Here is a 21,970-nt window from a genome sequence, read left to right on the forward strand (position 1 = left end):
CTATTTATCCAGGCCCTTTACCCAAGAATAAGTTCAATTATAAATTTAAATGCTATATTGGGAATTAATACGCCTATATCTGAGTTGAAACACCAAACATATTGGTCAAAACAAATCGACAACAAATAGGATATTTACACGAACTATAACGCCAAAACAAAATTAATCCCTGCAGCTCGCCCCCTTCCTAACTACTCATCAATCAATAATTCCATCATCCAGAAAGAAAAAGTTACAAACTAAAAACGACATTATGAGAATGCTCAAGGACATAGATACCAAACATTTACTCAGATACAAAAAGACCTAAGACTGTTTCGTGGGTTCTTCGTCTTCACTCATGTCTCCTCCAACTTCCCGGCACCATTTGTAAACCTTACCACGGAATCTGTCAGCTCGAAGTAGACCTGCCCTAATTCTATATAGAGATCTGATGAACTCTTCACTTCGCTTGGAAGCAATCTGTGCCAACTGCCGAGTCTCTTGCGCGACTTCTGGCGAAAAACCAAAGTTACGGTCGATCTCGATCCGAGGTAGAGCGAAAAAAGGCTCCAATTCGTTCGTAGTCTGATTCCGAGTAATTCGCCTAGTTATTGCGCGATTTGAATCTTCACCATCAGCGTATTCATCGTCCACATCGTCATCCGCAGTTCCGTTAAGTGTTCCAGACTTAGTGCCCGGTTCGTCCTTAATCTTTTTGCCGTCAGAACGACTCGTGCCATTCGACTGTGACGTTTCGTCTTTTGTTTCCACTCCGTTCATGTGGATGTTGAGCAATTCCTGTCCGTCGTGATCAAAAAGTTCAGGAAGATTAAGGTTTCCGTCCCGCATATACATCGGGCTATCCCCAAGAAATGCAGCCAGCAAGCGATTAATCTGCGAAAGCTGCTTTTGTTCAGTGCAAATTAAATCCAGTGCTCTCCGAGCCAAAGTTGCTATTGTAGTTCGGGTGTAGGCCTTCGAAATGCCAGGGTGTGAAGGAAGCTCAGACGGATGGGTGATTGGAGATAGAAGAGCTGTGAATCTATTGTTAGTATGACCATCTCGTGCCTATAAATACTCAAGCCTACCCTCTATGTCAATACCATGATAAGGATCATCTAGCTCTCTATTAGAATCGACATCGTCATTTCCCTCGTCAGCGTCCTCGTCTTCGTCTTCGTCCTCGTCGTTCCCTCGGGGCCCTAGATAGGAAGATTTTAGGGTTGCAACAGCCCGCCTCTTATTGGCATATTGAACAAACTAACAGAATCAGCACTCGACGCCTAACATTAAAAGGATGATAATCACAAATGAACTTACGTGCGTTGTCATTTCATTCCTGTAGCCGATACCGAGACTGCCTTCATGCACGGTTCGGGCCTTCCGCTTGAGTTTGTTGCCCCGGTTCGTATTCATTTCAACCGAATCATCCGAATCCGACGCTTTGATTCCAAATTATTCCTGAATTCGCAAAAGTATGAAATAATTTTCAAACACTTACCATCACCCTGCCGAGCTATTGCCGCCTTGAATCGCCTTCAAATATAGTAAGCGTCCGATCAAAAACCAGCGGTACAATTGCTGGACTTACGTTATCTCATCCAGAACATGCTGATCAATCATAGTTGAACCTCTTTTTTGCACTTCAACACTATAAATATTTGTTACAGTATCCTAGGTTCCTTTTCAACTCTTCTGCCAAATTCCGAATGTTCTCCGTCGCTTAGTCTTCTTCGCCTGGTGATCATCTTCTATTTGCTCCTTCTTCAATCCTGTCGAAAACCCCCGTCCGACGGTTTAAGCCGCACTTGAGCCGCATAGAACCAATCCCTTTGATATTGTAAGAACTACGTCGTAAAAAGGCTACTGAAGAAAAGTCCGGGACAACTAGGAGCTGTATATGAGTCTGACGAAAAAGTAGATAAATTAGCCTGATTCTCTTATCTATCATTTATTCTGTTAGGGATACGGCGGTATTATTGAGAGTAGTGCTGATAGTAGTGCTTCGTGTTCATGCTAAAAGCTGAATCGATCAAATCCACATTAGCACATGCCTTCAGCAGCAGATAATCGTTGACTCAGTAGATCGATTACTACAAAATGGATCTATATCCGATTGAGTATATGTGTCATAACCTTCCACTGATGACTATCAGTGGTCTGGTCAGTCCCCGACAGCTTTCTGCAAATCGGATTAATACTTCTGGCGCAGATATTCCTGTTGTTGTCGATGAGGCCTTTCCATATGCGTCAGAACTCCTCCATGCCTTCTCAGATGGCTCCGATGGGTCCATATGGGACACTTCGGCCGAGCGCTCGGAAAAATATAGACAGCAACCTATTTTCCGTGTTGTCGCCGTGAAAAGAGAATATCAGTTCCCATTAAAGAAGGCATCTCCACTTTCCCCACGATCCACAATTTCGGTTTCGTCAACTTCAAGTAAGACCGCAGGACTACACTCTCCATTATCTCCATTATCTCCCGAGTCTCCACTTTATCCAGATGGATTCATTACTCAATTCTGGCTGCGAAAGTATAGAGAACAGTTACCTTCCGTTTTTGTCGGCTTCTACGAAATATATACTCAAACTGAGGATGTCCAAATCAAAATCGCGAAGGATAGCGAGCTAATTAAGGAACTGAGCGATCAAAAAAAACTGTTTTATGATAGGGGAGTAAAATTTAGTGTTGTCATAGTTAGCCGCAAAACGATTCTCCAGAGCATCGATCTCAATGACCGTATCGCGTATCTGCGGAAAAATACGGGACTCGATGCAAGGTCGGGTCTATTCTTTTTGCCGCCTAGCTCAGTAGTCGAAATAAATGTATTTGCTAAAGAGTAAGTCTGGATGAATGCTAGGAAACTAAGAAAATGCTAACTTTTTGTGATCTTAGAGTTAAAGCTGCGACATACAGTGCAGCAATAGACTTTTATAATAACCTGCTTAAACACGCGAGACGAAAGAAAGGCCACAATGGAACTTCTTTGGTATCTGTGCCTGGCGCTCCAGTGTTGAGTTCTCAGGGCTGGAATGTTCGCTATGAATTTAAACAGGCTGTATTTGCGGAATATCGTCAAGACATCGAATTGGCGATTAAGTTATATGGCGTTGTATATGAATCTCTGCTTGGACTTATTGAATCCATCTCACCTCTAAGCACTCGATGGAATGAAACACGGACACTTTTAGATTCGATAGCTTTTAAAATATTAAAGTGCAATCTTTATCTCAATCAGCCTATTGTCGCACAGAAAGTTTTTAACGTTCATCTGCAGAGCGTCGCAAGTCTCATAGAAAAAATATTTTCTACCACCGAGGTTTATAGTTTTTATAATTGGAAAGCACTGCAATATCAGATTTTGGCTCAACTATTAGAAATGGTCCCCGAATTTGTGTCACCAAGATCGTTACCCTTTGCAAGTAATCCAACGGTCGTTATAGAGCCAGATTTCCCTTCTGAAAATTTGTTACATCATGCGGGATTCCAGTATTTGGAAGCTGCTCGGATGACTATTCAACGTCGAGCTCTTTGTAAGTTTTCCTCAGGAGAGAGTGTCGATTTGTATATGAGTATTCCGGCAGATCAAGAACGGGATTTTAATCATGCCGCGCTGATCGTAAATTTACTGGAAAGCGCATATTCAAGATTCGATGCTGGAGATGGAATTCAAACAAGATTTCAAGCTCAGATTGCTCTCCAGATTGCGCGGATATATTTTGAGTCTGAAGACTTTGTTTCGGCGCTGAAATACTTTCGTCTTGCAGAGGGTGTATATCGCAGAGAGAAATGGCTTGAAATTCTGGGATGGATTATTACTGATTCTATCACTGCAGCTAATAGGATTAAAAGTGCAGATGATCTTGTGAAGCTGCAATTTGAATATCTGGCTCAAGACTTGGCTCCCTGGAACACAAATGCAAAAGGTTTTGACAAGTTTTTGCCGATCGACTTGGGTTTCTCTTCAAAATCAGAATACGTTATTGATTCTACTACCATTGTCTCTTTCATCTCGACCAGTTTCGCCTTCATGAAATCTGAGGTTTTTATTTCCTCGGAAGTTAGAGCTCAGCTAACAATGCAGTCGCGTCATATTCCTTCTGTTCCTGAAATTCAAATCTCGCATATGGTTCTCTTTTTCACGGGAAGTCTCAAACAGCTTGTCATTGAGCATGAACCGTCGATTGAACCATCTTCTCGTTTCCGATTCTTAGAGTTAACAGAGGAAGATGAGAGATTCACTTCGAAAGCTAACCTTTCCTTTTTATCAGACCAAATCAAAACTTTTGAGTTTTCTTTCACTGTGAGGCGAATAGAACATATAGAAGCGTCAAAACTTATATTAGTATTTACTGAAAGAGATTTTGATTTAAAGCTCATGGTCGATCTTACTAATATAGAAACTAATGATTGGATCGCACAATGGTTTACGAAAGGTTAGCGCAATTTCTTCTTGGAGCTAAAAGAATTTCTAACATTGTTGCAGATGAATCTCTAGTGACCTCACAGAAGCTATCCAATATTATTCCTCGACGTTTAAGGTGGATATATTTTTGTGATTTAGCGAGATGTAAAATCTTCCACTAACATTTTGAAGTGTCAAACCGAAAGCACCGCATTTGAATGTCTTTTCAGCTCTTAAAGGACCAGCGTATGTCAATGAAACTCTCCTAATCCCAATAACGATTCAAAGCGAGGAGAGCGAAGATATTAAAGTTTTAGTAACTTCCAAAGTGCTGAATATTGAAGGACAACTAGAGTTTAAAGTAGAATGGGTCGGATTTGAATCTGCGGATAATGATACAATCGATATTGGCATCATTAAAGCTGGCTCAGATCCAGTGACCGTGAAATTATCGCTAATGATGCCCTCAGAGACATGCGATCTTGTTGTGGACACTATTATAACCTATCAGCTATTGTCCGACCCTGAAGTGGATATTACGAAAACTTTCAGTCTGGATATGCCAGTGATTGTTCCATTCCAGCTGTCTTATGAAATTTCCCCTCAGATTCATCCTGATAAATGGCCAAGTCCTTTTTTCATTTATGATCTTGAGTCGCATAGTCCACAGATTACAAAGCGATGGTGTTTGTCTATCACCATCGATGCTGTCGATATGACCCATTTAGTCGTTGAAGACTATGATTTTGATTTGACGAATGCAGTAGGCGTTGATACTCTTTTGATTGAAGATGGAGCGAAGGGACTTTTAAAGGGCCGAAAGGATTCGGATGTTTATACTCATACGTTTTTAATCGACACAACCAATAATGATGCTATTGAACGAAGGCTAGGAACTGTCGATGCTTTATTTACTTTGAGATGGAAGCGCAAAATTTTGGATGAAAATGAGGGACCTACAACGATATATGTCGTTCCACCAATAAAACTAACGTTCCCGCTGTTGGAGCCGCGGGTTTTTGTTGACGTTGTATCGGTTTCGTCTGAGGTCGTACATTTGGTATATTTTATTGAAAATGCAACAAGCCATTTTTTAAGCTTTTCGGTTACACTTGATGTCAACACAGATATGACATTATCATATCCTATTCGTCAACAGCTTCGGCATCAAGCGTATACTGCCGAGAGTTCTGGAGGTAGAGACTCTGATGATCTTGAAAGTTCTAGACTTTCACGAGAGAAGCAACTGCAAATACAGCACGCAAATTTCAACTACGAAGGTGCGAAGCAAGTTGGGGTCCGGGTATTACCTTATACTTCTCGAAGGCTAGACTATGATTTACTTCCTCTAGCAGTTACTTTTGGCTGGCAGCGATTGCCTTCATTACGGGTCTTTGACACACACTTCAAAAAGGCTTTGAATGTCATTCCAGGTAGCGAAAAGTTCAGGATCGATATTAAGACAGGCGCAGTGTATCTTAACATCTCCCAAACGGAAGCAGAAGATGACAAGAAAGTCTCAGAACATAGTATTTAATTTTGATTGATACGCTGTTAATTTTCAATCATTTCAATTCTTAATATCTACTTGAAGAGTCATTATTAAATTATAGCCAAATTTAAACTAATAATCTTGAGTACAGCACAACTCAAGAATAACTAGAAAATTTAAATCCTGTGCTGACGAAATTTTAAAGCAAAGGCCCTAGTAAGATTCACCTCTTTCAATCTTAGAGCGGCCATATTTTTTCAAACGAATCGCTTGCACCGCAATGAACCCACTGGCATCGGTTGGCTGAAAGTCACCAATCTCATCCATGGAACTTTCACTCGCATCGTAGAGTTTCTCGGTTTCAGAAGAACGGCCAAGCACGATGAAGTTGCCCTTGTAGACAGCACATCGGACAGTTCCGTTAACGGTCTTTTGGGAAGCAGGAATCATAGAGCGAACATACTCACACTCAGGAGTGAAGTACATGCCGTTGTAAAGCTGACGAGAGAAAGTAACAGTGACGAATTGGTCACGAAGTGCTCGTACTTCACGATCGAGAACAAGACCTTCGAGATCAACGTGGGCTGACCGAAGAAGAGTGAGGCCCGGTGTCTCATAGCAACCTCGAGACTTGAGGCCAATGAAACGATTCTCCACAATGTCAATGCGGCCAACACCGTTACGACGAGCAATCGTATTCGCGGTTAGGAATAGATCAACAGGGTCAGTAATTTCCTTCCCACCATCGTAAGTGAGTTTGACTGGAATGCCCTTTTCAAACAAGAGAGTGAACTCTTCAGGCTTATCAGGGGCATCCTGTGGATCGACCGTGAGCTTCCACATGTCCTTCGGAGGAGTGGTGTCGGGGTCTTCAAGGATACCAGCCTCGAAAGAAATATGTGCAAGATTCTCATCGGTACTCCAAGGTTTAGCAGTAGTCTGCGTGACGGGGATTCCCTTCTCCTCAGCATAAGCTAGAAGGTCCTTGCGACCAGCAAATCGGTTGAAAAATTCGGGTAAGCGCCAAGGTGTAATACACTTGATACTGGGCTGAAGAGCATAGAAAGAAAGCTCGAAACGCACTTGATCATTTCCCTTACCAGTGCAGCCGTGAGTGACTGCAAAACAGCCCTCTTCCTGCGCGACTTTGATTTGGGCTCGTGCAATGACTGGACGAGCAAGTGAAGTTCCGAGAAGATAAACATTCTCATAAATAGCATTCGTCTGAATAGCAGGGAAGCTAGATTAACAAATTAATGTGAGATAGGTTCGAATTTCTAATTAAAGTCATACTCACCAAAGCTCCTCGACAAATTCGCGACGAACATCAACGAGAACGTATTTCAGAGCTCCAATCTTTAGAGCTTTAGCACGAGCAGCCTCAAAGTCCTCCTCTATGCTCAATGTCAATACAGATTGGTCGAATTGTGGAGCATTTCTCGGGTCACAAACCTTGTCCGATGTTAGCCATAAAGGCAATAACCTCATAGCCTTGCTCCAGGAGCCAGGCGAGAATAACGGAAGTGTCGAGACCTCCGGAGTAGGCAAGACAAACTTTTCCTTTAGACATGACTAATCAATTAGTATCATTTCGGTAATCCTGCTTCAGAGGGAACTAACTTTATAGAAATTGTTGATTAATTTTTAGCTTAGCAATGTGCAACGAGAACATAAACGACATAAAAGACGGGAGTGGTAAACTTTTGTTTGACCCAATACCCGAAATTTTCTGTTGTGATGAGTCAACTGTTCTTGAAAGTGGTCATGCTATCATTACTATGGTTCTTCTTCACTTCTGAGCTTGGAATATACTTAACAAATTACAGACATATATATATGATTTATTTTATTTTAATTAATTAGCCATTATTGTAGATATTATGTATTTGGTGGGATCGTAGTAGCAATTTTTATAACCCTCAGATAAGCAGTTTGATCAATCAAAATTCAAGACTTTCTTTACCATCTATCTAAGCAACTACATTTCTCCACTTTAGATAACCAATAATTCATGAAAAAAATTTGTAAGCTCAGTTGTAGTCCACACGAATTGAAATAACTTTATAACGCTGTTCAAAGATCTAGTAAGCAAGCACACTTCGGATGATTTTTTAGGGCGCTTTGTGAGACTTTGCACTGAATTCTGATCCACTCTAAGCACTTGGTAGTTCACAACAGTAGATAGACTAAGGTTTTGCTATTTGAAAAGGAAATTTTAAGTATGCTAAACTATTATTACAGATCCAGTATATCATTTATTTATTCTTAATAATTCTAGAAGCAATGCTTTGTCGTCTGTAGCGCGGTTCTATAGTAAACAAATTCGTTCCTTAAACTGTAAGGCGTTGTGGCCGAGCGGTTAAGGCGAGAGATTAGAAATCTCTTTCCCTCTGGGAGCGCAGGTTCGAATCCTGCCGACGTCGTTATTTTTTCTCTCACACCTGGCCTATACCTTTTCGCTTCTAATGAAATGGTGAACATATAGAAGATCGCTATCAAGTAAATTATTCATTTTGGAGTACATTTAAATAATTTTCGCACTAGGAAAAGATCGACAATTATATTTTATGAAATAGAGGAAGAAAGCTCACGGGCTGATCAACACTAAATTAATTCGGTCTCAAATCGGCATTACTATAATTTGTCAATTGATAGTACAAAAGAGTATGAATTAGATGGGCATGGCCTGACTGACATGCATAAATTAAAACATTGTTTAATTCCCCTCATTCCTATTAGATCCAAATATGGAGATCGTATAACATCAATCTTGAAGTAGCTTTTGAACTACGTAATTGTATCATAACTTGGGAGATCCCAAACCGGCACGTACATTCTAGTGAGGTTGGCTGGAGTTGTTGGTCACAACAATCGAAGCAGTTTTATTGGAATCAAGCTATTTCTTACCGGCTCAGCTTTTGACAATTTTTGTGATATAAGAATATAATTCTAAACTATAATGGATACGACATCACTCGCTAACACAGTGGAGAAGGTGACTCCACTAAATGAAATTCCTGGGATCCATGCTCGCCTAGTTGAGACTTTTCGAAGTCATACTACACTTTCAATCGAATACAGGATAGATCAGCTTCGAAAACTTTATTATTCAGTCGTTGATAACGAGGATCTTTTAGCAGATGCCATGTGGAAAGATTTACATAAACCCAAAGGAGAGTTTATTATATCTGAATTTGGCATCGTACTTGCGGAAATCAAACATGTCGTCAAGAATCTTGACAAATGGGTTGCCCCTCAGTCTCAATCAAGTGATCTCGTATGGTTTTTAATGAAACCTACAGTCAGATATGAACCTCTGGGCATAGTATCTATAACAGTCCCGTTTAATTATCCTGTGATGCTCAGCTTAGTGCCTTTGATAGGAGCCATTGCGGCGGGAAACACAGTTATTGTAAAGCTTTCAGAACTTGCACCTTTCACAGCCAGTGCTATTTCCAAGGTCATAAATTCCGCGCTAGACCCCTCAGCTTTTCAAGCTGTTACGGGCGCTCTTCCACAGGCATTGGCTCTCAATGAGCTGAAATTTGATTTGATCTTATTTACTGGCAGCATCAGTGTCGGGACGCAAGTTGCTGTCAATGCGGCGAAGACACTAACACCAGTTATCTTGGAACTTGGCGGAAAAAGTCCGGCATTTGTATTGGATGATTCAAATATATCTTTAGCAACCAAACGGTTGATGTATGGCCGATTTTCGAATGCGGGTCAGACATGTGTTGCACCAGATTATGTGTTACTGAAAAGAGGACTCGAAAATACCTTTGTGGAGCACTGTAAAAACGCTCTAGATGCATTATATCCAAACCTTTCCATTGAAAATACCGATTATGGCCGTCTGGTAAACGAAGCAGCATTCAACAGAGTAAAATCTCTCATTGACAATTCAAAGGGCGAGATCGTTATTGGTGGCACAACTTCGGCTGATCAGATGACCAAGTACATCGAACCTACAGTTATTATGGACGTTTTACCGGATGACTCTTCTATGGTCGATGAAATCTTTGGTCCTGTTTTGCCGGTCGTGTTAATTGATAGTGCGGAAGAGGGAATCGAATATGTCAATAAATATCATGATACCCCGCTCGCTCTTTATATTTTCTGCAAGGACAAGATAATCCAGAAGAGGATTCTCGACCACACTCGATCCGGTGGAGCCATGATCAATGGAACTATTCAGCAGGCTGGAGTGACTTATGTACCATTCGGAGGAATTGGAACCTCAGGCACCGGCTATTATCATGGAAAGTATTCGTTTGAAAAGTTTTCGCATCAGAGAGCTCTTTTAAATGAGCCTTTCTGGAGTGAGACTTTGACAGCTGTATGTTTGCCCTTTATATAAACTAGTGACTTTGCTGATCGACGTATTAATTAGGTTCGATATGCTCCGTTCAGTGAAGGCAATATTAAAATTTATAAGTCTCTAGTTATTGGATCAGCTCCATTTCCACGAACTGGCTCGGTTAGGACATCGCTCTTTAGAAAGATTCTGTATCGATTGGGGTATGTTTCTCTTACACTCTTACTAGCTGCCTTTTTACTTCAAATGCAACGAGCTGGGGAACTTAATCTGTCAGTGTTATTCAGATGGTGAAGTTTCTTCTTATTTGTATTGTTGTTATTTGGGAGATTTAGGAAGCTGACTCCTGATCTTTGAATATATAGATCTTCTTTAGGACTGAAATAGTTGTGGTGGCCATTATTTATTTTGACATAGACTGGAATTTTTTCTTTCAGAATCACTAAATACAGCTAATTCTAGTGTAATGGCAAGATCCATTTAAATCATTAACACAATGATTCCCCCATGAATATTCATTTTAAATCGAAGTACAAGCTTTTTATAGCAAAGGAAAGAATCCATCATGGCGAAGTGTCTGGGGTAATTAACACTTCCATCAATTAAAGTTCAGGAGCAAACTTTATTGTAAGGTCAGAGAGTATAAGCAGTCACGAAATTTTCTAGGGTTTAAAATGGCTGGAAATTGAAATTGTAGGGTTTAGTATTGGTGGTTGTCGGGTGTACTCATGACTTCGTCAGAATCAAACAATTGGCTAGAGATTCAGTCTAACAACTCTACTTTCTTTGATCTTATTTAGGATAATTTTGGTTCTGTTGTTTGTTGATTAACGAATAACTAGTTCATTACTTAGTTCATATAGTATAAATCATAATGTCTCAGGGAGAAGTTTTAGTTCTTCGTGGAACTCTTGAGGGTGAGTTGGCCGTAATAATTTTTTTTCTTGGAGAGTCAAGATAATTGGAGATTTTGCAGTGCTAATTATTGGTTTTTATCAGGTCACAATGGGTATGATTTGTATCAAATTCGTTAAATTCGTGGATTAAAGTGAATTTAATAGTGAATTAAGAAATAGATATTGGACATCGCTAACATGAATTAGATGGGTCACTTGCCTTGCAACTACCCCCGAGAACCCTGGCCTTTTACTTTCTGGTTCTAGAGATAAGAGCCTCATTGTCTGGCAATTGTACGTTAGAGGAACTAGGTTTTGTCAGAATAGTGTATTAATATTGAAATTTCAGAACTCAGGACGATACTAGCTACGGCATTGCTAAGCGCTCTCTTCACGGTCACTCGCATATCGTTCAGGATTGTGTTATTTCTTCCGATGGCCAGTTCGCTATTTCTGCATCATGGGATAAGACTCTCCGTCTTTGGGAATTGAAGACTGGAAAGACCATGCACCGTTTCGATGGACACACCGGTGACGTCTTGTCTGCGTCTTTCTCGGGTGACAATCGATTGGTTGTTTCTGGCTCTCGTGATAAAACTATTAAGATTTGGAATATCCTTGGAGAGTGCAAGTACACTATCGACAAGGGCCATAGCGACTGGGTTTCTACTGTCCGTTTCTCTCCCAACGTTGCTGATACGATCGTTGTTTCTGCTGGCTGGGACAAACTTGTCAAGGTAAGCAATTTTATCAGTGATTGATTAGTATGCTGGAATCCTATTCCGATGTCCAAATGATGCATCGCATGTTTTATATTTGCTACTTCAGACGCCATTCGTCACTGCTTGGTACATGAGACAAACAATCACCTTGCAACTGATGTGACTGGTATTGAAGGATCCAGCTAGCAATAAATCATCCACCTTTCTTGTTGGTCTTAAAGCATGGTTTATTGACCTGTGATTCTTTAGGTTTGGGGAATTCAGACTCCTGGTCTCGAGGCCGACTTTGTTGGACATACTGGCAACATTAACACTCTTACTATTTCTCCTGATGGAACCCTTTGCGCTTCCGGCGGTAAAGATGGTCAGACTATGCTTTGGGATCTTCACAGCGCCAAGTATCTTTATTCGCTTGATGCTGGTAATGAGATTCATGCTCTTACCTTCTCTCCTAGCCGGTACTGGTTGTGCGCCGCTACCTCTACCTCGATCAAGATTTTTGATCTGGAGAAGAAGGTTGCACTCGACAGTCTTGCGTTGGACTTCTCCGAGGGTGGACAAGCACCAGAGTGCATCAGTCTTGCATGGAGCTCGGATGGCCAGAATCTCTTTGCTGGTTACACTGACAACAAGATTCGCGTGTGGCAGGTCATGCAGTCCAACTAAGAGCTATAGTATTAGGCTTTTAGCTTGAAGAAGATTGGGTGTACACGGCGCATTATGTCTTTTTGTAGTTTAGGAGATCAAAAAAAAGGTGTGTTTAACGAACTATCTGGGTTAAGTAGACAAAAGACACCAAGATTCATACAGCCGTGGAGAGAAGATTAGTACTAGTTTAATTTGCACGGGGTTAGTATGGGTACAAAAGAGTTGTGAGAGAGAGGAGCAAGAGAGATTGATTATGTATGTCGATTTTGTTCAGTACATAGTTTTTATTCATTATCAAATTGTGTTTTTTTTAAATCTGCTTTTGTTTTCAATGAACTCTTTTTTAATGTTGATCTATAAGTAGAATGCGCTGTACCTATTGACATCTCATGAAAGTGTGATGGCAATAGTCCCTCGGAAGGTGCTTGCCCGGAGCAGCGATTTCAGGGTTGGTCGATTCAGCGGCGCAGGCGGGACGAGACATACACAAGGAAGAGAAGCCATTGACACACTGGGAAGGAAGGGAGAAGACTAGTTCTCTTTTGAAAGATCTACCGTAGTGGAGACGCGTCTGACTGAATTTAGATTTATAGTTAGTGGTGCTTTCAAGGCTACTCTTTTATATTTTTTTTTAAGCTTAGATTGAAACAGGAATAATTTGAAGAAGTAACACTAGGTGCTCGTCAAGATTTAATTAGCCTCGACCGTTCTGTTTCGGCTTCACTTCACCAAGAGAAGTTCTGCCTGTTGAGCGTCGCTTTGCCCACGAGATCTGAGTAGAAGAGCATCTAGAGACAGCTGGACAATTTTACGCGGAATTAGCAAAATGCCGGATTGGTCTGTTGACCCTGATAATCGGCGCCGGCTGCTAGACCTACAAAAGCAGCAGGATAACAAGACCTGCTTTGACTGTGGAGCGCCGTCTCCACAATGGGCCTCACCTAAGTTTGGCATTTTTATTTGTTTGGACTGCGCGGGACTTCATCGAGGACTTGGTGTGCACATTTCGTTTATTCGGTCGATCACGATGGACCAGTTCAAGCCTGAGGAGATGAAAAGGATGGAGCTAGGAGGTAATAAGCCGGCCAAGGATTTTTTTCTTGCGGAAGGCTACGACCCCTCGATGAGTGTGAAAGAGAAGTATAATAGTCAATTTGCAGAGGATTATAAGGAGAAGTTGACCGCCCTGGTCGAAGGACGAGAGTGGATCCGGTCGGCTCCCAAGCCGGCAGTCCCGTCGATCTCGCGCACGTCTTCGCCTGCTGTACAGTCGATCTCCTCTTCGCGTTCATCTTCACCATCAGTTAGGACTAATGGGCCGACGAGTCAAAAAACTCGGAACGAAGCGTACTTTAGTCGACTCGGCCAAGACAATCTTGCTCGTCCAGATTCACTTCCGCCCTCTCAAGGTGGCCGTTACAGTGGATTTGGGAACACGGTCGATGCACCGTCGAACGGTAGCTCTTCCGGATTGCCAACCTCTGTTGACGAGTTTACTGCAGACCCAATAGGCTCGCTATCACGAGGATTTGGATTTTTTTCCGCCACCGTCTCCCGAAATATCGGAACTCTCAACGAATCATACATTAAGCCTAACGTGAAAAACTTGGCTGAATCAGATCTAGGCAATAATGCCCGTAAGGCTATGATGCAATTTGGCCAGAAAATGCAAGACACAGGTCGGTATGGTGTAGAAACATTCCATTCGTTCACCACTGAAAATGCGGATGGGTTTGGTGGAAGTGGCTCTGGTAGAAGCAATTATAGCCGTGTGCCAACAGCAGAGTCATCGTCCTCTTCGGACCCGAAAGGAGCCAAATTCACTTCTCTGTTCGATGACCTCGGAATTGGTGATGATGCTGATATTGAAGTCGCGTTTGGAATAACTAAGCCTAGTCAATCGTCTTCTCTTCCAGGCCTCTCGAGTAATGGATCTCAAAAAGCTGAGACCAAGAAGAAAATGACAGGGTTTGGCAGCTCGTACGGTACATCTGCTGAAAGTGCGAATCCAAATGCCGGTAAGAAAGCAGAAGATGAAGGCTGGGGTGACGGATGGGAATAAATTTCATATTTCGTGGTCGTCTTGGTCGTTTTTGAATTGTGAGCTTCTAATTCGTTTGATATCCTTTCAGGTTTTTCTGTTTTACTCGTTAAATTTTTCACTCTTTAATTGTCAAATATATTAACTATATAAAATCTAAATCAAAGAAAACTATTTATTAATCTCAGATCAAGATGGCCACTGAATAAGTGTTGCAATTTTCTAAACAGAGTCAGTTTCATCGATCGCCTGAGTATTGACCCGTCGATGATCAGCTGTCTTAGCCGTTCCAATGCCTGCGATTCCATCTCGCTGATCAGCTCCCAGCCAAGGCTTCTCGGCCTCACCTTTCCAAGATCTGATAAAAGCGTTATAAACAATCATGCCCGAGACGGTAAAGACAAATCCAACGGGATAAAGCCAGTATACGTAATATCCAAAAACCTTGATACCAATCAAAAGACCCCAGAAATCAGAAGTCAAAATTGAGAGATTGTAAAATGCTGCAGATGACATCCTAAAGAGAATCGGCGCGGTCATGTAGAGAACCAACAAACACAATGTATAGCCAGCAAACCAGCCTCCCATCTTACTACCCCATTGAGCTTCACGGATTGACTCGCGCTCGAAAATAGCCGCTTGAACACCATTGATGACCATTCCATATAAGCCCATTTGTGATAGAACTTCGTAGATAGGCCGTTTCGAAACAAGGAACTCCTCCAGAGTATTGGAAACGCCGTAACAGGTAGCACCCAGTAGTACAAATAAATCGCCTTTAACCATGTCAACTGCCTCATAATTCTTATCTGTCAAGAGATCACTAATAATGACTAAAACTATTCCTGCTATACATGTGATTATACCCAGTATCTGAGACCAGTGGTAGCGAACTTTCAGAAATATGAAAGATAAGATCACCACAGCAGCAATTGTCCAGTTATCAAGCAGTTCTGCAGACAGGAGATTTGTATACTGATAGGCTTTAACTACAAAGTAGTTTCCTTCAACATCCGCAAACGACAGAATAAAGTATTTCCAAGAATCTTTGACAAACAACATCGCGAATTTCTTAAACCCATAGCGATAAATGGTATAAGGAGTAAAAATGAGATTCAAAATTACGTAGTTGAAAAAGGTCTGAAATGCAGGAATATCGTTTCCATCGTTGGTCAAAAACGTAGTAAAAGTGTTCGTCGCAACAATGCAAAGCGAAAGAATCTGACCATGAATTAAGATGATCCAGAAATGCCAGGTGAATATGAATTGAAAGGCTCCAGGATGAGACTTCGCTGTAGTACTAGTCGGTCCACTCATCTCATCCGCAAATTCCGCATACTCGTCTCCATTATCGTCAACACTAACCAGATCAATAGCGTCACCATCGTCATTTCTAACACGACTACCACTAGCAACTGCTGGAGGAGCCGATCCATACAGCTCCGAGCCCCTGATACTCAATCCATTCTGCTTGTCCTCGTCATCGACAGTTGAGACAATGCTAAGGGATTTAGAAGTACTGTCAGTTCTCTTCAGGGCCATCTTTAAATCTGGAACTGTTATTCCTGTTAGCGAAACCACAAAGTCAGTAAATTAGTGCAAACATACAAAAATAGATTCCTCAGGGAACTATATACAACTAGAATAATTATAAGTTAAAACTTAATGGTTCTCGCGGTGAAGACACGAAAGTAGAACCAATCCAAGGTCAATCGTGTCCGTTTCAGATGTTCTGATTTTGTTAGAAAAAGAACAATAAATTCAAATACAAAATCGAATTCAAAGTGAGTACTGAAAAAAAAAAAGGGAAAAATCCGGGCGAGAACAATGAGTCGAGTCCCAAACGGCGTCTCTTCTCAACAGCCACTGCCGCTGCCGAAGGTGCCACACATGCTAGGCTGCTATCCCTGAGGGGTATGTAGAAGACATAAGACCGGAGTCGGATTCGAACATAATTGCAGGAAGACAAAGCGGAGAAGGTCCAGCAAGTATCAGAAGAGGAACAATGGGCCAAATTTAAATACAGCAATAACAAAAATTGACTTTATATCAAATGTAGTTTGATTTTTTAAATATATTTGAATGCAAAGGAGGAAAATTTGAGAAAGACGATCGATTAGATAGATCAACTTAAATCGGTTTGATAAAACTTATAGAGATAAGGAGAGGGAAGGAAGCCTACAGAACTCCAGTTTAATGTATTAATCCAAATACACAATCAGCATTAGTCTATTGAATATCAAAAATGACAATATCAAGTCTAAAAACCAGATCTACTAGATTCCTGGTTTGGTCAAGTTAAAAGATTAATTCACGTTCATCAAAGACAATTCACGTGACTGTACAAATAGTTCATAATGTAAGCACACGGATGACTTTGATGCCAGATTGATACTGGATTATCTCGGATGTTAGAACGTGTCCATCAACCTTCTTCATTACGATCAACTTTGGAGTCATCGAGGTTAATCGAATTTAGCTGAAGGAACATAAAGGATGTTTTCGAAAGGACTGCCATTCAATCGGCCTTCGCAATCGCCAACAGGAATGGGAAGAGTCGTGCCAACGCCTTACGACACTCCTGGTTATCGGCAGCCAGCGGCAGCAGGGCTGACCTCCCGTGTTCTCAGAGTCATGTCTGCACCTACGAATGAGCTTGCTTTGTCCAATCGTTTAGTCGTTTCTCCTAATGAGTTCAGATCGGATGAATATGTTTTGGTCGATGATTTATATGTTTTTAGCACGAAGTAGGTGTTTTGCAGTTGCGTTAGTTGTAAATCGTGGCAATGCTAACAGATTCCTTCTGACAGAGCTGAAGCAATGCAGCCTGGTACGGCTGGAGCTTCTGGAGTTCAGCGAGAATGGGCTGGCTGGTCTTTAGGACAGGAGATTACTGTTACTTCTTTTGATCCCTTCCAAGGCGGAAATCCTATTTACTTGGGCACGTTGGATCTTGAAATTGGATTCAACAGCCGCAATAAGGTCTCGGACTACCAATACGACCAAGACGAACTTGCGAAATGGTTCACTACTCTCTATCATGATATCATTCTTGCTCCTGGCCAACGTCTTATCATGGATTATAAAGCTATGCTGTTCAAGATTGTGGTAAAGTCCATCCAGCTGGTCGATTTAGGTCAGAAGCCCAGTACTACTGCTCCAACAGCCTCTTCGCCCATGGCTCGTGGAATTTTGACTAAGCAGACTCAAATCACCTTCTATAAGGCTGCTGACTCACCAATAAAGCTAAAGGGCTCTACAAAGCGACCTTCTGCCAATGCAATCATCCAACCGAATTTCAAATTTGAGGATATGGGCATTGGCGGTCTTGATTCAGAATTTTCGGCTATTTTCCGACGTGCATTTGCGAGTCGTATTTTCCCTCCTGGACTAGTGGAGAAACTTGGAATTCAGCATGTTAAGGGAATATTGCTTTATGGACCTCCAGGTACTGGTAAGACATTGATGGCTCGACAGATTGGGAAGATGTTAAATGCTCGTGAGCCAAAAATTGTTAACGGTCCTGAAATTTTGAGTAAATATGTTGGACAGTCTGAGGAGAATGTTCGAAAACTTTTTGCAGATGCTGAAAAGGAATACAAAGAAAAAGGTGAAGATTCGGGACTTCATATTATTATCTTTGACGAACTGGACGCTATTTGTAAGCAGCGTGGCAGTAGTCGTGATAGTACAGGAGTTTCCGACTCAGTCGTCAATCAGCTTTTATCCAAGATGGACGGTGTTGATCAGCTAAATAATATTCTGATTATTGGTATGACCAATCGGCTTGACATGATTGATGAAGCACTTTTACGTCCAGGACGATTGGAAGTACATATGGAGATTTCACTTCCGGATGAGACTGGCCGACAACAGATTCTCAAAATTCATACGGCTAAGATGCGAGACAACAAGGTGATGGCGTCAGATGTCGATATCAACGAATTAGCAGCCTTAACAAAAAATTTCTCCGGCGCAGAGCTCAACGGATTGGTAAAGTCTGCTACATCGTTTGCTTTTAATCGACATATAAAAGTTGGAACGGTTGCTGGAGTATCTGCTGATATCGATAAACTTAAGGTTAAACGAGAAGATTTCATGCATGCGCTTGATGAAGTCAAACCTGCATTTGGTGTTAACGAGGAAGAGCTTTCGTCATGTATCCAGAATGGAATTATTCATTACTCTGCTCACGTTGACCGGATTCTATCGCGCGGTGCTTTGTATACGGCGGAAGTTCGGGAGTCTGAACACTCACAGTTGATGTCGATCTTACTTCACGGCCCATCGGGGTCAGGCAAAACAGCACTGGCCGCGTCAATTGCTATGGCGTCTCAGTTTCCATTTATCAAACTTATTTCGCCGGAATCCATGGTTGGATTCAGTGAGGCATCGAAAATCCAGGCAATTAATAAAACTTTCACAGACGCTTATAGATCTCCATTGAATGTTGTTGTCGTTGATAGTATCGAGCAACTAGTCGAATGGGTTCCTATCGGACCAAGGTTTTCCAATGCTATTTTGCAAACTTTAAAAGTCCTCATGCGAAAACAGCCTCCAAATGGACGACGACTACTGATTATTGCGACCACTACGGAACGCTCGGTATTGCAACAGATGGATATACTGAGTAAATTTGATGCTCAAATCGCTGTTCCTAATGTTTCCACACCTCAAGAACTTTCATATATTTTACAAGAAGCAGATGCCTTTGGCGACGGAAAATCCAAGAGCGATCAAGGTCGGCAAAAGATTCAATATATTCTGTCTGCGCTTAAAGATCAAACTGGCAGAGAAAGTGTTGAAGTCGGAATTAAACAGATTTTGGTTAATATGTACACTGCTCGACGGGACGCGGCGATGGAAGAACGTTTTGTAGAATTGATGTCCTGGTCTGTAAATGAGAGTCTAATGGCATAGAGATGGCGCTAGAACGCGTTTGATACAATTTTTTTATTATGGAGCTAAATAAATTATTTCTGTCGAATAAAGATACTCAAGCACAGGTACGTATTGACCTGGAAGGAGCAAGCAAACAAAGGTCGGGAGATGTTTATTGCGGCTGTAGACTAGTCTGGAGAACTTGATAGCGTACGGCTGTTAATCTTATTTGGATTGTATTTACTTCGCGAAATTTGGATTGATCTATTTGCGCGATTGAAATTAAAGCAATGGCTTCAAAAACTTTTTCTGGAAGCTTTTGGACGTCCGATTATTCAACTGGTAACTGCTGAACTGCATTGAGTCGTTGATCGAGTTCTAACCGATTTCCGAGCCAGGTTTAAATGAATTATTTTCAAGATTACAAGTTGGAATTAAGCAATCTCATCAATTATTAACTCTTGTTAATGCGATTTCTGATGCAGAGCAGTCATATGGTAATCAGCTTGTTACGATCGGATCGACTAAGATCAACGATGAAAATGATGTTGAAAATCAGACAAGCTTGACTACCGTTATGGACCAGATATTACTCCAGGTCCGACAGCAAGGCCAAGTGCATGTTGAAATCTCTAAGAATATTGAGGATAATGGGCTTCGGTCGTTTAATAGTAAAATGACGAACTATACGAAATCAATCCAGATCGAATATGCCACTGTACAGAATGAAATCTCAAAACTGAACGCTACTAAAGAAAGTTTGCAATCTGCGATTCGAGCACAACATCTCAGATCTGAGCAGCTCGAGAATTTGAAAAGGAATGTAGACGTTGAAGCTGGAACAGAGAGCGAGCAGTCGGAAATAAGTTCGCAAATGAGAGACGGAAGCCAGGAAAACATTTCGGATTCAGTGTATGTACCTTCAAGATCACTTTCAATGGCAACAGAACCTGAAGTTTATTTGATTGGTGCAAAAAAATATACAAGGGAAGAAGCTTCCACTTTACTTGGAAATATTTTCCAAACCTTGAAATTGACAAATAATCTCTCCACAGGATCCGATATTGTAGCCAGGATATTGGATGTTTTCAAGGTTGATGGAGCCTTGAAAGCCGAGAGCATTGGACAAGATTTAATTGATTGTGACCTTCTTCGAGAATCGTCATTATTAGGAAGTACTGGTTGGTTCAAAGGGACTTTTGCAAATTCAAGTAGAATTTATTTCCAATGGAGCCCGCTTGCATTCGATCTTGTTGAGCGACGTCCAAAACCTTTTACATTACTTGATAACGTGCGCAGTTTGACAGAACCAACGACGATTGATACAGCCACAGAGAGATTTCTTGCAGATAAAGAACGATGCAAGCTTGCTGTCAAGAAACTAGACGAAGCACGGTGTGCCGCCGACAGGGCGTTGATGAGCTATTTCCTGAAAATGGAGGAGTACGAGAAAGAGCGTATAAAAATGGCATCGGATTTAATTTCTATGACTTGTTTATTTATTAGTAATGCGCCTCCTAGAGTCAATGCATTGATGGAGAATTTAGGCGCTGTGATAGAGGTGATTGATTCAGATAAAGACGTGCGGTACATGATTGAAAATTTCAAAACTGGTTTCTATTCACCTCACGTAAGTATCTATCAGAATCCATATACTTCTAATGAAGATGAACAGATTTTTGGAGTACCTTTGGAAGCTCGATGGGGAAAAGATCCAAAGATAGTTTGGATTGTTCTCGGGTCAATTGGTCAATCAATTGCATCCGACATAGTGAACCTTGCTCCAGAAGCACAATGGGAATTTGTTGAGAGTGCTTGGCTTGGACCTGTTTCTCTTTCCGAATTGCATCGTCTTCGGAAAAGTTTGAATCGATGCGATTTGTCAAGCAAACAAGCTACGAAGATCTGCCAGGAATGCCCTCCTGAGCTGATTGTCGGCATATTGAAGCTCTACTTACTCGAACTTCCTAAATCGCTAATTCCAAACGAGCTTTACAATACTGTGGCGGGGATATATGAAACTCGACGGCCTGAAGAAGATCCAAAGCGTGAGCTACCAGAAAATGATCTAAACATCCTGGTTAACTTTTTCTCCACTGCCGTTGAAAAAGTTCATTGGACTGTGTTGTCTTGGTTGATGAAAATATTAAATTTTTACATTAAGCAGCCTGAACAGGCAGGATCGAACTTCGACTTAAGACTCGCCCGAGATATGTCATTCGTGGTACTACGCCCTCCAAGAGATCCAAGAACAGGGAATGTTCCAAGAGCCAGTATGGATAGTACTCATGGATTTAGATTGTTGCTGGATCTAATGAATCACTGGGAAGCTATCAGCAAGGGAGTTCAGGATTTCAGCTAACTTAGTAATCGATTTATTTAAAATATTTTTTTGGCAGCTCTTCTATCCACAATTTCCTATAATCAAAATATTTCCCAATTTAGTACATACAGCCTACAATTACATAATATAGTTCTTATTCTGGGTTGCCGCGCACAACAATGGTGTGTTGTAGAACAAGGTGAAAGTATGACCAAGGTGATGCTAAGCGAGTAGGTGCCTCTCCTAGTCTTCCCCTGAGAA

The 21,970-nt window shown here is 41.4% G+C and overlaps 8 protein-coding genes and 1 non-coding gene across 9 annotated transcripts; 6 read left to right on the forward strand and 3 right to left on the reverse strand.

Moving 5' to 3' along the window:
- Nucleotides 1-37: 37 nt before the first annotated feature.
- Nucleotides 38-1,716, reverse strand: V1516DRAFT_635947 (RXT2-like protein). Its single transcript, XM_066920020.1, has 5 exons — nucleotides 1,574-1,716; nucleotides 1,484-1,518; nucleotides 1,303-1,424; nucleotides 1,071-1,242; nucleotides 38-1,016 (listed from the first exon to the last, which is right to left on the reverse strand). The coding sequence occupies exons 1-5, from the start codon at nucleotides 1,603-1,605 to the stop codon at nucleotides 307-309; spliced, it is 1,071 nt and encodes a 356-aa protein (XP_066778090.1). The 5' UTR covers nucleotides 1,606-1,716; the 3' UTR covers nucleotides 38-306.
- Nucleotides 1,628-6,005, forward strand: V1516DRAFT_673162 (Gryzun, putative trafficking through golgi-domain-containing protein). The gene is made up of 4 exons (XM_066921852.1): nucleotides 1,628-2,822; nucleotides 2,879-4,419; nucleotides 4,470-4,524; nucleotides 4,581-6,005. The coding sequence occupies exons 1-4, from the start codon at nucleotides 2,083-2,085 to the stop codon at nucleotides 5,923-5,925; spliced, it is 3,681 nt and encodes a 1,226-aa protein (XP_066778091.1). The 5' UTR covers nucleotides 1,628-2,082; the 3' UTR covers nucleotides 5,926-6,005.
- V1516DRAFT_673165 (argininosuccinate synthase) lies at nucleotides 5,943-7,610 on the reverse strand. Its single transcript, XM_066921853.1, has 4 exons — nucleotides 7,501-7,610; nucleotides 7,333-7,452; nucleotides 7,178-7,274; nucleotides 5,943-7,120 (listed from the first exon to the last, which is right to left on the reverse strand). The coding sequence occupies exons 2-4, from the start codon at nucleotides 7,448-7,450 to the stop codon at nucleotides 6,094-6,096; spliced, it is 1,242 nt and encodes a 413-aa protein (XP_066778092.1). The 5' UTR covers nucleotides 7,451-7,452; nucleotides 7,501-7,610; the 3' UTR covers nucleotides 5,943-6,093.
- Nucleotides 7,611-8,221: 611 nt separating this feature from the next.
- V1516DRAFT_t26 lies at nucleotides 8,222-8,303 on the forward strand. Its single transcript has one exon. It is a non-coding gene; the product is annotated as a tRNA-Ser (tRNA).
- Nucleotides 8,304-8,839: 536 nt separating this feature from the next.
- Nucleotides 8,840-12,482, forward strand: V1516DRAFT_622060 (Aldehyde/histidinol dehydrogenase; the record flags this gene model as incomplete). Its single annotated transcript, XM_066919559.1, has 7 exons — nucleotides 8,840-10,219; nucleotides 10,274-10,476; nucleotides 11,041-11,100; nucleotides 11,166-11,207; nucleotides 11,302-11,388; nucleotides 11,444-11,831; nucleotides 12,066-12,482. 7 exons carry the CDS (start codon nucleotides 8,840-8,842, stop codon nucleotides 12,480-12,482), a joined length of 2,577 nt encoding a protein of 858 aa, XP_066778093.1.
- Nucleotides 12,483-12,995: 513 nt separating this feature from the next.
- V1516DRAFT_673176 (uncharacterized protein) lies at nucleotides 12,996-14,676 on the forward strand. The gene has a single exon (XM_066921854.1). It carries the CDS (start codon nucleotides 13,291-13,293, stop codon nucleotides 14,524-14,526), a length of 1,236 nt encoding a protein of 411 aa, XP_066778094.1. The 5' UTR covers nucleotides 12,996-13,290; the 3' UTR covers nucleotides 14,527-14,676.
- On the reverse strand, nucleotides 14,615-16,296 carry V1516DRAFT_673178 (uncharacterized protein). Its single transcript, XM_066921855.1, has 2 exons — nucleotides 16,114-16,296; nucleotides 14,615-16,061 (listed from the first exon to the last, which is right to left on the reverse strand). The coding sequence occupies exon 2, from the start codon at nucleotides 16,045-16,047 to the stop codon at nucleotides 14,728-14,730; it is 1,320 nt and encodes a 439-aa protein (XP_066778095.1). The 5' UTR covers nucleotides 16,048-16,061; nucleotides 16,114-16,296; the 3' UTR covers nucleotides 14,615-14,727.
- An 843-nt stretch (nucleotides 16,297-17,139) lies between these two features.
- Nucleotides 17,140-19,425, forward strand: V1516DRAFT_622831 (P-loop containing nucleoside triphosphate hydrolase protein; the record flags this gene model as incomplete). The annotated part of the gene is made up of 2 exons (XM_066919598.1): nucleotides 17,140-17,252; nucleotides 17,316-19,425. 2 exons carry the CDS (start codon nucleotides 17,140-17,142, stop codon nucleotides 19,423-19,425), a joined length of 2,223 nt encoding a protein of 740 aa, XP_066778096.1.
- A 117-nt stretch (nucleotides 19,426-19,542) lies between these two features.
- On the forward strand, nucleotides 19,543-21,968 carry V1516DRAFT_673181 (uncharacterized protein). Its single transcript, XM_066921856.1, has 2 exons — nucleotides 19,543-19,728; nucleotides 19,785-21,968. The coding sequence occupies exons 1-2, from the start codon at nucleotides 19,677-19,679 to the stop codon at nucleotides 21,746-21,748; spliced, it is 2,016 nt and encodes a 671-aa protein (XP_066778097.1). The 5' UTR covers nucleotides 19,543-19,676; the 3' UTR covers nucleotides 21,749-21,968.
- Nucleotides 21,969-21,970: the final 2 nt, after the last annotated feature.

The sequence above is a fragment of the Lipomyces oligophaga genome, assembly GCF_038497815.1.
Source record: "Lipomyces oligophaga strain CBS 7107 unplaced genomic scaffold V1516scaffold_3, whole genome shotgun sequence".
Taxonomy (NCBI): domain Eukaryota; kingdom Fungi; phylum Ascomycota; class Lipomycetes; order Lipomycetales; family Lipomycetaceae; genus Lipomyces; species [Lipomyces] oligophaga.

What these genes read in the sequence shown, in the direction of transcription:
- V1516DRAFT_635947 (XM_066920020.1), bottom strand. Translation starts at nt 1,605, where the DNA reads ATGATTGATCAGCATGTTCTGGATGAGATAAC. An exon ending in CATGTTCTGGATGAGATAAC is followed by an intron (nt 1,519 to 1,573) that starts GTAAGTCCAGCA and finishes CTATATTTGAAG; the next exon opens with GCGATTCAAGGCGGCAATAG. An exon ending in AATAGCTCGGCAGGGTGATG is followed by an intron (nt 1,425 to 1,483) that starts GTAAGTGTTTGA and finishes TTGGAATCAAAG; the next exon opens with CGTCGGATTCGGATGATTCG.
- V1516DRAFT_673162 (XM_066921852.1), top strand. Translation starts at nt 2,083, where the DNA reads ATGGATCTATATCCGATTGAGTATATGTGTCATAACCTTCCACTGATG. An exon ending in CGCACAATGGTTTACGAAAG is followed by an intron (nt 4,420 to 4,469) that starts GTTAGCGCAATT and finishes ACATTGTTGCAG; the next exon opens with ATGAATCTCTAGTGACCTCA. An exon ending in ATTATTCCTCGACGTTTAAG is followed by an intron (nt 4,525 to 4,580) that starts GTGGATATATTT and finishes AACATTTTGAAG; the next exon opens with TGTCAAACCGAAAGCACCGC.
- V1516DRAFT_673165 (XM_066921853.1), bottom strand. Translation starts at nt 7,450, where the DNA reads ATGTCTAAAGGAAAAGTTTGTCTTGCCTACTCCGGAGGTCTCGACACT. An exon ending in TATGGCTAACATCGGACAAG is followed by an intron (nt 7,275 to 7,332) that starts GTTTGTGACCCG and finishes CATTGAGCATAG; the next exon opens with AGGAGGACTTTGAGGCTGCT. An exon ending in GAATTTGTCGAGGAGCTTTG is followed by an intron (nt 7,121 to 7,177) that starts GTGAGTATGACT and finishes TTGTTAATCTAG; the next exon opens with CTTCCCTGCTATTCAGACGA.
- V1516DRAFT_673176 (XM_066921854.1), top strand. Translation starts at nt 13,291, where the DNA reads ATGCCGGATTGGTCTGTTGACCCTGATAATCGGCGCCGGCTGCTAGAC.
- V1516DRAFT_673178 (XM_066921855.1), bottom strand. Translation starts at nt 16,047, where the DNA reads ATGGCCCTGAAGAGAACTGACAGTACTTCTAAATCCCTTAGCATTGTC.
- V1516DRAFT_673181 (XM_066921856.1), top strand. Translation starts at nt 19,677, where the DNA reads ATGGCTTCAAAAACTTTTTCTGGAAGCTTTTGGACGTCCGATTATTCA. An exon ending in GACGTCCGATTATTCAACTG is followed by an intron (nt 19,729 to 19,784) that starts GTAACTGCTGAA and finishes TTTCCGAGCCAG; the next exon opens with GTTTAAATGAATTATTTTCA.